A 12,077-nucleotide genomic window follows, 5' to 3' on the forward strand; every position below is an offset into this window, starting at 1 on the left:
TCAGTGAACATTTGATGAAAGGCAGTTACCCAGTACATAGTCCAGAGAATACAGTAAGCAATAGAGCAAAACAAGAAACAAGAATATTTTTCTGCACAGACATAGGCTCCTTCACTTCAAATACACATCTGTTTTACCTCTGTCCTGTACCCGTTCACAGTAACCCTGTAGTCCACATATTAAGGAAACCCTATCAGACTGGAATCTTTAAGGTCATGTTCTTGTAGAAGACTTTCTTCCACAGTCCATAAGCTTTATGGCACTCTGACAAATTTAAAAAGTTTACTGAGACAGGAAAGTAGCACCTCTGCGTTTCAATTTCATGCTTCTGCTTTCACTCTATGATTCCTGCTGGGAAAAAAAAATCTTTTGGCTTGGAAATAATAATAAGCAGCTTCTGCTTATGGTCTAACATTAGGAGGAAAAAAAAAAAACCTCAACAGAGAAGCTAACATTTTTTCAGTAGTCAGGGTAATTATTACCAACAATTCATAACATACCACAACTAGCACAGCAAAACTCCCACTCTAACTGTATTTAACTTTGTTTATTGAGGCCAACAGAAATCTTTTCTCATATCAAAGCCTGAAGGGGGAATTACCAACAAATTCTGGCACACAGTTACATTCTTTTCAAATACGCTATTATACATTATGAGATTTCTGAAACCAGAGAACTTTCCATAAAACTCAGACCATATTATTCCAAAAGGTTTGGGGGGGAAAAAGAGAAAAAAAGTGATATTACAATTACAGGCAGTGACAAATCAACAGAGAAAAGAAGCAGGAATGCCCCTATCATGACAGGATCCCTGGAACGCAACTCAGACACCGTGTTGTGTAAAAATTGTGTCTGCTCAAACGTCTAATACAACTAGAAATCCTGTATTGCTACCAATTTACCAGTTTAGCTGGACTGTTGCTATATGCAGAGCATGAAAGAATATATTTATCGAGTTACAACGAGAAAAATACATGCAAGGAAATTATAGTAACGAGCTATGTATGTCTGACAATACTATTCACTTCGACATAACACGTACAGTGAATAGGAACTAAGTTCCACTGACAGTTGACTCAAAGAGGTTACCTGCACAAGGCCTAAGAAACCAAATTAACTGAACAATAATGGATTAAAACCCACAGAGTTGAAGTTAGTAAACACTGTATCATAAAGAGAAGTGCAATTTGTACAATATCTATAGTACTCCTGAAAATAGATTTCAAAATTAGAGCTAACTTTTCTCCTTGGAATATAAAAATAATGCTTTTTCTTCATGCTAAACACTTCTAAAAGACATTTAAAGTGTACTTAGGTACTATTCTAAAAATACACATATCTCCAAAATAGTAATAAAGTCTGTGTGATGAGTAATAGACCAGTAAAAATTAATACAGGAGATACCCAATTGTCCCACCGGTACTCTGTCCATTTAATTAATCTCTTGGGACTACCTTAGCAGTATGGAGCAAAATCATGGTGCCACTAATATCTGCAAAAGATGCACCAATAATATCAACAGGGAAAAATTTTTACCCTGTGGGCTTCAAACAACTGCCACTTAGAGGAAAAAAAAAAAGAAAAAAAAAGAATGCATTCAAATCATCTGTTAGTTTCCCCTTGACTTAGAATTTCCTCCAAAATTATACTGGCCAAAGGCTCGCACCGACACCTTTACTTTGAGGCTAAAGACAGATATGAGGTCTGGCATAAACCTTAAATGTTTCATAAATGACTCACTACATATGGAGGCGAGAGAATTGTAGGTATTCCAGAAGAGGACTACGCATTTGACTCAGCTCTGAAAGGCCCCAAAATAAAAGCTGTAGCAGTTTTTTACATAGAAACTAATTTTATAATTTTCTGGAATGTTTTAGCTACCCTTTTCTTATTCTCTGAGGCTGAGGAACTATGAAAGTAAGCCACGTGACAGAAAAGTAACATTTTTTAACTGTGATATGACCGTAAACACTTTAGAAGTACCCTTTTTTGTCCAAGACCAGGCACTTTCAGCCTCGTATAGCAAAAAGCTTTAATGGAAGACACAGTTCTCACAACAGAATCAGATTAATTAAATTTTTGCAGCCTTTTTCAACACCTAGGACTGGCCTCTAGTTTTTAGACATAATTTTTCATTTTTTGTAACTGTGTCGACAAGGTTTTTGTCAAGCGCTTCAAACAATAGTAGCTGGAACCTAAATTATATATTAGTTGTTTCACAGCATTTCATAATTCACTTCTCTAAGCTATAGGCTAGAAAAAAAGTATACAAATTAAAATGGAACTGAAAATGAGGCATGATAAATTTCTGATTAGAATCTTCCCACCACCATTTTTTAAATACTGATGAAGTTTTCATGATCTTCAGCATACAGCTTTTCATTAAAATGTATCTTGTTCTTTTATCCGTTTTCATTCGCTTCCAGTAATAAGCAGGGTCACCTGTGTGATCTAAAAGACAAATCATTGAGAGGAGCCAAGTAAGACACATGAACATCAACACTGAAACAATTTTAGAAGTTAACGACCTGTTGCAGGGTAAGATTTTGTGATCTGTATCATGCGGGTAATTAAACTACCATAATGATGTGTTCTGGGTTTAGTGATCTATGTATTAATTATCCAGATAAGCACTTATGTTTTGAACCTTAAGTTCTGCAAGCCTTAATGCAAGCATTAAGTTTTACAGCGTTTGCTACTCTCTGTTAGTATGGATCATGAGACAGTTTTCAGATAGAAATTTAATTTTCCAATGTTTATAAAAATAAATAATTCCGGCAGTAATACAATAAGAAGCCTAATACAGTTTCTGTACCAGTAAAATCTAGAATGATGATTATGAGTACTACACTAACAAGACACTAATCAATAATATTCAAAACAAAAAAGAAAAATAATCCAAGAGTGGATTATCCAACATAATAAACACTAAGGCCTACAGTTCTAATACAAAGTTTTGAGCATGTGCACCAAGTTTCTGACCACTGACTTTACTGTTTGGAATAGTCATCATCTTCAATAACTAAATATGCTCTTATAAAAATCTGCAAACTGTGTCAGATTTCAAAACTTGCTCTTAACATTTTGCCTCTATCTTTGCGTTTCTTCTTTTTCTGCTGCTCTGTCTTTTTTGAGAGCAGGAACAGGACATCAGGCTTTCATTTTTCTTTCATCATAACCTCTCCTCATACAGGAGGTATATTATACAACTTCATGTACTGAAAATGCTAAAGTACAAAACTAAAGATACTGTGATTCCAAAGCACATAAACAGATGAAAGCCCATCGATTCCCATCCACTCAAGCCAATCCCATTCAAAGTTTGCTAGAAATATAAGAAAAGCATGAAAATTGTTGAAGATTACATAGATTAGAACAATTTTCAATCAGGTTGAGATGCAGATCAGTAAAGAGAGAAACTTGGTTCTAAGTGTGTCATCCACCTTCTATGTGACATAAATGCTGTTGACACTCCTTCCCTCTGGTACAATTTTTACACTTCATGATTTAAAATGGGATTTCTACATAACTGCCTTTTTTTTTTTCCCTAAAGACAGTAATTAGATAAAGTACCTCTGATTATTTTTAACTGAATGAGCATGGAAATGGAAGACATAAGAAAGTTGATGTAATCTCTAAACCAGTTTCTTAAAAAACACAAGAAATGACTTGAAGAGGGTCTTCTGCAGTACCAATTTACTATGATATATATGATCCTGTGATGCTGTTAAAAACCGTATATGCTCCGTTATTTTACATTTCTTTGGTATTATTTATGTTAACTCTACTTAAAATGAATTAATTTTATAATTAAATACAACCATCACTGAACTTGAATCACAAAGTGAAATATATTAATTTTCAAGAAATAATTCTGAAGTGTTTAAATTAGATTACTAGACAGGAAAAATACTTAGTTCTCATAGGTATTATTTATTACAGAAGTAAAGCATGACAGATTCTTTCTCTTCTCAGTGCTGACGTGGTTCACTCCACACAGCCAGCTGAGATAAAGTTGTTCAACTAAAAGCACCAAAAATAATTGCAATTTTTGGCTCTTGTAAGAAAGCACTGCATTTTACAGGAAGGTCACTTTGTTTCACTGGCAGGTGATGTGTACATCAGCGATACCATGTTTCAAACTTTTCAACAGGTTTCAGTAACGATGGTATAACCCTTCAGATAAAAATATAATCCATAATTAAGACACAAACCACAACTCAGCATGGATATGCCACATCATTCATGGTGAGCAAACTCTTGTAATATATACAATTATAATGAAAATACGCAAAACTTATAGTTTAAGTCTTAAAACTTATAGTCAGGAACATCTAACGATGTTGTAAAAACACCTCAGACTTTCCAGTGTTAAATAGACACCATAGTATAGCTATACTGTATACTGTACGTATACTAATATGCTACAGTGCTTCAGCTGGTACCTGTAACTTAAATTTTAGGGATTTCGGTCTCATAGCAAGCTTAGACCTAACGTGACAAGTGATTAACAAGCTGAATAGCCTCAGGTTTGAGTGATTTCCTCTGCAGTCACATGGTTCAGGTACTCTGTAAAGTTCATAGAAAGAGGCTCTCATAGTTACCACTGAGATAATTTTGTCTATCTCGTCCTCTCAGTTTGCTACCTGTACATACGTATTCTTTACCGAGGAGGAAGGTGGAATCTTCTCCTCCGGTCTGGATATCCCAATCCATATTCTCTACCTGGAAGGAGCAGGAGAGGAATGAAATATTTTTAATTAACATTAAAGCATGAAAACAAGAGCTTATTCAGATAGTCTGCAAGAAAAATTACATTTATACATATTTTGAGAAAAGAGCAAGCTCCTCTCCAGTTGGTGTATAATTATGGCTAGTATTTTGAGATGTTGGAGGATAAAGCCCATGGTGGCATTGCTCTTCTTAAAGCTCTTGGGTCACTGTAACTTTTAAATCTAGTCCAACTAATGGGTTGGTATAGTGAATCATACAGGTCATACACAGTGGCTGGTAGATCAGGCTCTGTGAATTCAGGAGAGGAAAATACACTTTTAGAACCAGACAAGCTATATTAACAAATGTTTTCATACTGGTTTAATTGTGCCTGTGTAAATACCTACAAATAAAGCAGTAGTCAAGCTGTAAATGAAATCTTTTTTTCAGCACCGAAGTTCTACCAAGTCCCACCTACACTACAGTTCTATCAAAATCCTATTAATCAGAAACATGCTTGAACACAGAGTATGCAACATGAGTGTGGAAGCCTTGATTAAACAACCAGCAAATGAAATGGTGCTACAAACTCAGCTCTTTCAGTATAGTTGCATTATGTTCAGCACATGGTTTACAGTGTGCCAAGACTGAAATATATGAACCCTTCTGATGCAATTACATTCCATGAAGAAATGGAACTCCGGATAATTCCTTTCTGTCTTGGACAAAAGAGTTTCTCTTGAGTGAGACATACCTCCAACAATTCTATCTTTTCCATATCCTTCCTTGACATCCTTCCTTTCCCCTGAAAAACTGGTTTCAATTTTCCATGAAAGCTTTTCTCTCCAAGATTTTGGGTTTTTGTAAAAAAAAATCACTTTTGAATTCTTTAAAATTCAACTAAAATTCTCTAGAATGCTCTAAAAAAAGTCCCAAAGTTTCCCTTTTTCTCTCCTTTTCCATCAGAGAGAAGGAAGAAAAAGAAAGGAAAGGTGGGTGGAAACAAAGAAAGCAAAACTAAATTTTTTTGAGGGAAGATAATTTTCTTAGGCAGAATATAGCTGACCACCAAATCCAACACCTTCTAAATGTAAATATGAAATGGTCAAAACTCTTCACTATCTCCCCATCTCACTGTTTATGATTCTGGTGGTAGATGACTGGTAGCTGAAATTATCATCCCTTACTTCCAGCGCTCTGACAGCTCTTACTCATTATGTCCTCATCCCTCCCCTGGGTCTGTCATACAGAGAGTTATGATGTTTACCTTATCACCAGCAGAAATTCTATATCCTTGCCAATACCTTTCACTATTGCTGCTGTATTAGGGTATCCTTGATTTCAGCAATTCATGCAGCTGCTACAACCAATCCCACATACACTCTCTCCCCTATCTCCTCCCCTTATCTTCACTCCGCTTTTCAGACAGGTTTTCAAACACTAGTATGAGAACTGTTGTAAAAATCACTGAAATTTTAAAATATAGCTCTAAAAGTATGTAAGACAATGCACAGATAAGGTTATAGACTTTTTTTTTTTGCTATTTTTTTATGTTGATTTATATCTAGGTGGCAATTTGTATGCTATGACAATCTCAGTGTTCACCAGTTGGACTGCTGAAGAGTGACAAAGACGCACGATACTCAATATTGATTTCCATAGTTCTTAGTGCTCAGTTTATTTTTAGCTATTTGTAGAATGAGGTTACAATGTGATTCCAAAACAACATATTAGTGGCCTTAACTGCTAATTAATGAAGTTTTGTCTACCAATATGGCATGCGCTGTGGTGTTTCAGCCACGAATCCATGTGTCATGCTTCATTAAAGACATCTATGCCACCTCTGGCAAGTTTTTTAAACTCAAAGCACACAGGTTATAAAGTGCTGCCATGCAAAGTTTCATATCTCAGTAACAGAAGCCTAATCTTAACTTTAAATTGCACACCTACGATATGTTTAACAAGCATCAGAATGGACAGACACTCAGAATGGGATACATGTAAGTCAGCGTGCTTAATAGCAAGTCTCCTAAATTAACAAACAAGAAACAACAAGGGAAAATCTACCTCCCTGTGAGGCTTAGATGGCCTGTTCCGAGTTAGGTGGATGAATTCTCTACTTGTGACACACAGCCAAGAAATTTACAAAAAGAATGTAAAATAAATAAATAAAATCAAGCCAAAGCAACAACAACAACAAAAGCCCCAAAACCCAACCCCTTTGAAAATGCCAAAACCTCACAGCTGAATTCCCTTCTCTCAAAATACAGCCAGAAGACGAGATATTAATCAGAAGAGATCAGCGGTTAGTATTCACCATAAAATGAGAGATGCCTAAGTTCAATTCTCCTTCTGCCTGAGGGGATCTAAACCACCATCTCCGAGAAATGCCAGTGTTTCTAAGCTTCCTGCTTCCTGGGTGGAGGCACCCTTTCCTCCACTGCTGAAGTGAGACATCGTCATGGAATTCTTAAACATTAACTTGTAAAAGAAAGCAAAGGCTGCCTAATCCTTAGGTACACTCCTGATGAGAAGTAGAGGATATGGGTCCTGTGGTTACTGTTCCATTACTTTTTAATGAATTGAATCCAATGATTTCCACATAATATACAACAGCAGAAACCATAGCTGTATGCCACAAGAAGGGATATAAAAGATGGGATAGACAGATATCAGCAACATTACTAGGAAGTTTTATCATGTAAGCTATCATGGAAGACAAAATTGACACTTCTTTGTTCTTTTTTCTCCCTCTTTGGGAAGACACACACTTACAGCAGAGACAAAAGCTACAAAATGAAGCAACCCAAGTGTCTGTCTTAATATTAGCAAACAGGAAAAAGAAACTTTGTCAAAATGAGTCATCTTGGCAGATCAGTTTAAAAGGAGCTCTAAAACACTGCACGGCTCTTTTGGAGGGAGATATCTATTTTCCCATTAAATCTATTTTACTTATAATAGAGGCAATGTAACTGCACTTAGGGGATCATGTTTTAAGAGCATCCTGAGGGCAGTAAATAGGGCTAGTGTAGAAGAAGCCAAGATGTTTTAATAGTGCTACTGAAACACATTTGTAACACAGTTCGGCACAGTTACTGTGGAACATACTTTGTGGAATATATCTATTCGTAAGGTCTCTGGAGCTGGCCCGAGATGACCTGACCCCTGAACAGCAGGCTTCCTGAGATGGCCACAGTAAGAATAACCAGTTTGGGTTCTGCTCACAGTCAGCATACACACACCATATTTTAGCTTTACATTTTATCTACGTGTATATGCTTTAACTCATAATAATGAGGAAGTAAAACTGAAATGCTTCATTAAAATGTCTGTTCTGTTTAGGAAATGAGATTGGTGAATGACTTAAGATTAATGCCAAGACAAGACAGAACTTGCATTTGTATTACTGTGGTGGGTTGGCCTTGGCTGGATGCCAGGTGCCCACCAAGCCGCTCTATCACTCCCCTCTTCAGCATAACAAGGTGGGGGGGAGAAAATAAGATGGAAGAAAACCCTTGTGGGTCAAAAGATAAAGGCAGTTTAATGAAGCAATTGCAAAAGTCACACGTGCAGAAGCAAAAGAAAACAAAAGATGTTATTCTCTACTTCCCATCAGCAGGTGATGTTCGGCCACTTCCCAAGGAGCAGGGAGTTACACAGAACGGTTGTTTGGGAAGACAAACGTAAAAAATGAATGCCCTCCCCACCCCCCCTTTCTTCCTCCTTTCTCTTAGCTTTTCTATCTGAGCAGATGTCATATGGTCTGGAATATCCCTTTGGTCACTTTGGGTCAGCTGCCCTGGCTCTGTCCTCTCCCAAGATCTTGCCCACCCCCAGGCTACTGGGTGGTGGGGCAGGTGAAGGTTGGAGAGAGCCTCCATCCTGAGCGATCACTGCTCAGCAGCAGCCAGAGCACTGCTGTGTTATCACCACCTTTCTAGCTACCAGTACAAGCACAGCACTACGAGGGCTTCCACAGGGCTCAGCCAGACCCAACACAATCACTTAAGCAATGATCTGAAACTGAGAACCTGATCTAGAAAACCACTTAAGAATATGTTTAGCTTTATTCATATGCTTAAGTGTTTTGTTTAAGTATGAACTAAGATTTGCAGCTAAAGACTTCAGACAGACATTTCTATGCAGCTGTGCCAACTTGTTTTAAAACTATTACAATTTAAAATATAGTTTAGCTGAGACGAAGCATGGAGAGTTTAAATACCACATGAAAGCATTTTTTTCCCCAGAACACTGGGAGTAAAAGATGACTCCAGATTATAACACTACACTCTACCTCAACTTGCAGAGTTAAGTTTTTGCTAATGGTAGTACGCAACTATAACTGAAACATTTTTTGTTACTGGCTGCTGTAGCCACAGGGTAACTGCATACATACAAGCACAAACTGCATATACACAGAGAGCTGTTATATTGCTGATAGAGACAATTCCAAATACACACACGCGCACACATTTTTTACCTTGTGGTTGAGGATTTCTCCATAGGAACCCCCTCATCTGGTGACGATATGGAGGAACAAAAGAACTTCTGTGTGTTTGCTGGAACCTGGGATTAAATTCTCTTTGTTGTGTTTCTGAAAAACAGAATTTAGTAAGAAACTCGGACTGTATGTAAGATTAAATGAAGAAAAAGAGAGACAGCATATTTTTTGGGGGGAAACATTTCTTAGTTTTATGCCAAAATACTTGCGCACAATTACGGTTTTTCCAAACTGAAGTCAGCCTAATAAGCATGGTTCTTGTCCTCATTTCCATCTATGCACATCATGATTACAAGCTGTTAACAAATGTATTTAGAAACCAGATCAAAATTTTATGACACAGATTTGGAGACTGCAGTCATTAAAACAAAACAGAAATCCCTGTCCAAACTGGAATCACAAATCATAATTAAAATGGTTAAGTACAGCTCTCAAGCAATAGCAGATGCTAACAAGGTCTGGTATCACAAATCACCAACAGATACCCTTAGTTTTGAATGTCCAGCACCAGTACAGTGCAGTACCACAGCTGAAGTATCACTGTCACATAATGCAAAGTACTGAACTAGCAGAAAATCATTTTGCCTTGCAATTTGCTCTAGGAATTCTGAAGGGGTAATTTTTGTCCTCACAGACACTCTAAGTAATCTGGTAATAAGCAGGTAATAAACATAATACCAGCATAAACACTGAGACTCAGTGTGAATTATTTTGAAGCCTCAAAAGCCTCAATGTTCAGGCTAATCTGTGACTGATGCTAAAAACCTTTTAGATATTTTTTTTCCCTGTAAGTCAGGCAGACTAGGTGGGGAAAACAAATACCTTTAGTAAACCAAGCCATAAATTTTGGGGGAAAAAATGCAAGGTCTTAGGCAGTAACAAAGCTGTTCTCTAAGTTGCTCAAAAGCTTCTTATATTTTGGACTATATCAATCAGTCCAGTAAGAGGTATTCTCTCTTCAGTGCCTCACTCAGACCTTCAACTATCAATGTTAAGATAGGTCCCCTGAGGGAAAAGGAAGAAAAAAATCTGAGACATCTGATTCTTCCTATCAAAATAACTTTAGCCACTGAGTAAACAGCAGTGATGTTTCTGTCAGTGAACGATATTTCAGGTACTGCATATATCTCAGTAACTACATAGCCAGATGGAAATATTATTCTACCCAAACTTAGGTAATCATCATCACAGAATAACAGAAGGGTTTGGGTTGGAAGGGACCTTAAAGATTATGTAGTTCCAACCTCCCTGCCACGGGCAGGGACACCTTCCACTCGAGCAGGTTGCTCAAAGCCCCGTCCAGCCTGGCCTTGGACACTGCCAGGGATGGGGCATCCACAGCTTCTCTGGGCAGCCTGTTCCAGCGCCTCACCACCCTCACAGTGAAGAGTTTCTCCCTAATACCCAATCTCAATCTACCCTCTTTCAGTTTAAAGCCACTTGTCCTCTCACTAGATGCCCTTGTAAAAAGTCTCTCTCCAGCCTTCTTGCAGGGCACTTCTAAGTATTGGAGGGCTATGATAATCTTCTCTTCTCCAGGCTGAAAAACCCCAACTCACAGGAATTCCTAAAACCAGGAAATATTTTCTTAGATCTCTCCTTCGGTTGTTTGGAGAAAGAGCTTACAATTTACTCAGCTCAATGGGCTGCCTATGTAAATGCTGCTGCTGTTGGAGGATAATTGAGCTCATCAACATATTGACTTTATTGAGAAAATTAACACAATGCCAACCTGTGACAAATCCACTCCCTCTTGGTCTGCTCTGTATTGTTCTTTTCTTCGCCATGCAAGCCTTGCAAATGAAAGACTTCAGATTCTGGAAGGGTGTATACAAAGACTCCTGCAGACAATAGGGTTAAACATCAATGACTGTTCTGCTTTTCTCTCTTCAGGTGTAGCACAAATCAATCACATATACAACAACTAAAAGACTTGCCTTAGCCACACTCATGCATATATGAAGGTCGTAGATCTGACTGACATTTTTTCAGGAAACAAAGTTCAAACATTTGCTAATAAAAGTGTATCCTTGGAAGGATGGGTAGGGGTGCAGAAGGAATGTTTTCCCCTTTCTCAGTGAAGTTTTTCTTCTCTGTTCAGATCTGTAAGTCACATGCTTCCCTATTCTATAACCTTGCCTTCTGTATATATACTTGACTAGACTTCTATCAGCAATACCCGAGGCAGAGGTGGTTAAAGCCTCCAGGTAAGAACTGATGGATTCATGGAAAACACACCAGTGAAAATCAAAGTGTCTTAACATCATACATGAGAAACAAAACTTAACACAATAGTGATACATCAGCTCTGACTCCTGACTGAAAAAAATGTAACAAAGTCTAAAGAGAAATGGGGGGATTAAACAAAAATGTTTACCTTGTGGTGTGATGAAAAGTTCTACTGTCAAAAGGACAAGCTGAAACTACTTAAAGACGCAATATTAAGAGATGTGCTATATCCTGAACTTTCATCCATTTCAGCGAGCTTTGAAGAAATGTCAGGTTTTAGAATACTTGTCTTTTTTATTCACTTGCACTACGCATATGGGCAGTAGTACGCATTGAAAAGAATTATGAAAAGACAGATTTTAGAGCAATAACATAATTCGTGATTTTCATAAAATTGAACTGATTTTTATATGATGAAAATTGCCTTTTCTAACCACCAAGGCAGAGGGGGAGGCAAGAAGGAGGGGAGAGGACTACAGGAGGTAAAAATCCAGTAGGTGGCAAGACTACAGCAGCTAGAGAGGTTCCTTAAATTAAAGGTAGAGTCTAAATCTCTGAACCCTCCTGCGAACTTTCCTAGCACATTTTTTGAGTTAACAAACCTCTTTATAGAGCCTTAAGCAAAACCCACAGA

At 37.6% G+C, this 12,077-nt stretch overlaps 1 protein-coding gene across 3 annotated transcripts in view; it reads right to left on the reverse strand.

The window, feature by feature from the left end:
* Positions 1-532: 532 nt before the first annotated feature.
* FAM120B (family with sequence similarity 120B) overlaps positions 533-12,077 on the reverse strand; it is a 56,922-nt gene continuing 45,377 nt past the window's right edge. Inside the window, exons 8-11 of one of the 3 annotated variants that reach the window (XM_037392618.1) lie at positions 10,947-11,055; positions 9,194-9,307; positions 4,668-4,725; positions 533-2,451 (exon numbers count right to left, since the gene is read on the reverse strand). In XM_037392618.1, the coding sequence (XP_037248515.1) occupies positions 2,439-2,451; positions 4,668-4,725; positions 9,194-9,307; positions 10,947-11,055 (294 nt within the window). In that variant the 3' untranslated portion in view covers positions 533-2,438. Of the gene's footprint in view, positions 2,452-4,646; positions 4,726-9,193; positions 9,308-10,946; positions 11,056-12,077 lie in introns of all 3 variants that reach the window. The other 2 variants (XM_037392620.1, XM_037392619.1) reach the window with 2 other exon arrangements.

The sequence above is a fragment of the Falco rusticolus genome, chromosome 6, assembly GCF_015220075.1.
Source record: "Falco rusticolus isolate bFalRus1 chromosome 6, bFalRus1.pri, whole genome shotgun sequence".
NCBI lineage: Eukaryota > Metazoa > Chordata > Aves > Falconiformes > Falconidae > Falco > Falco rusticolus.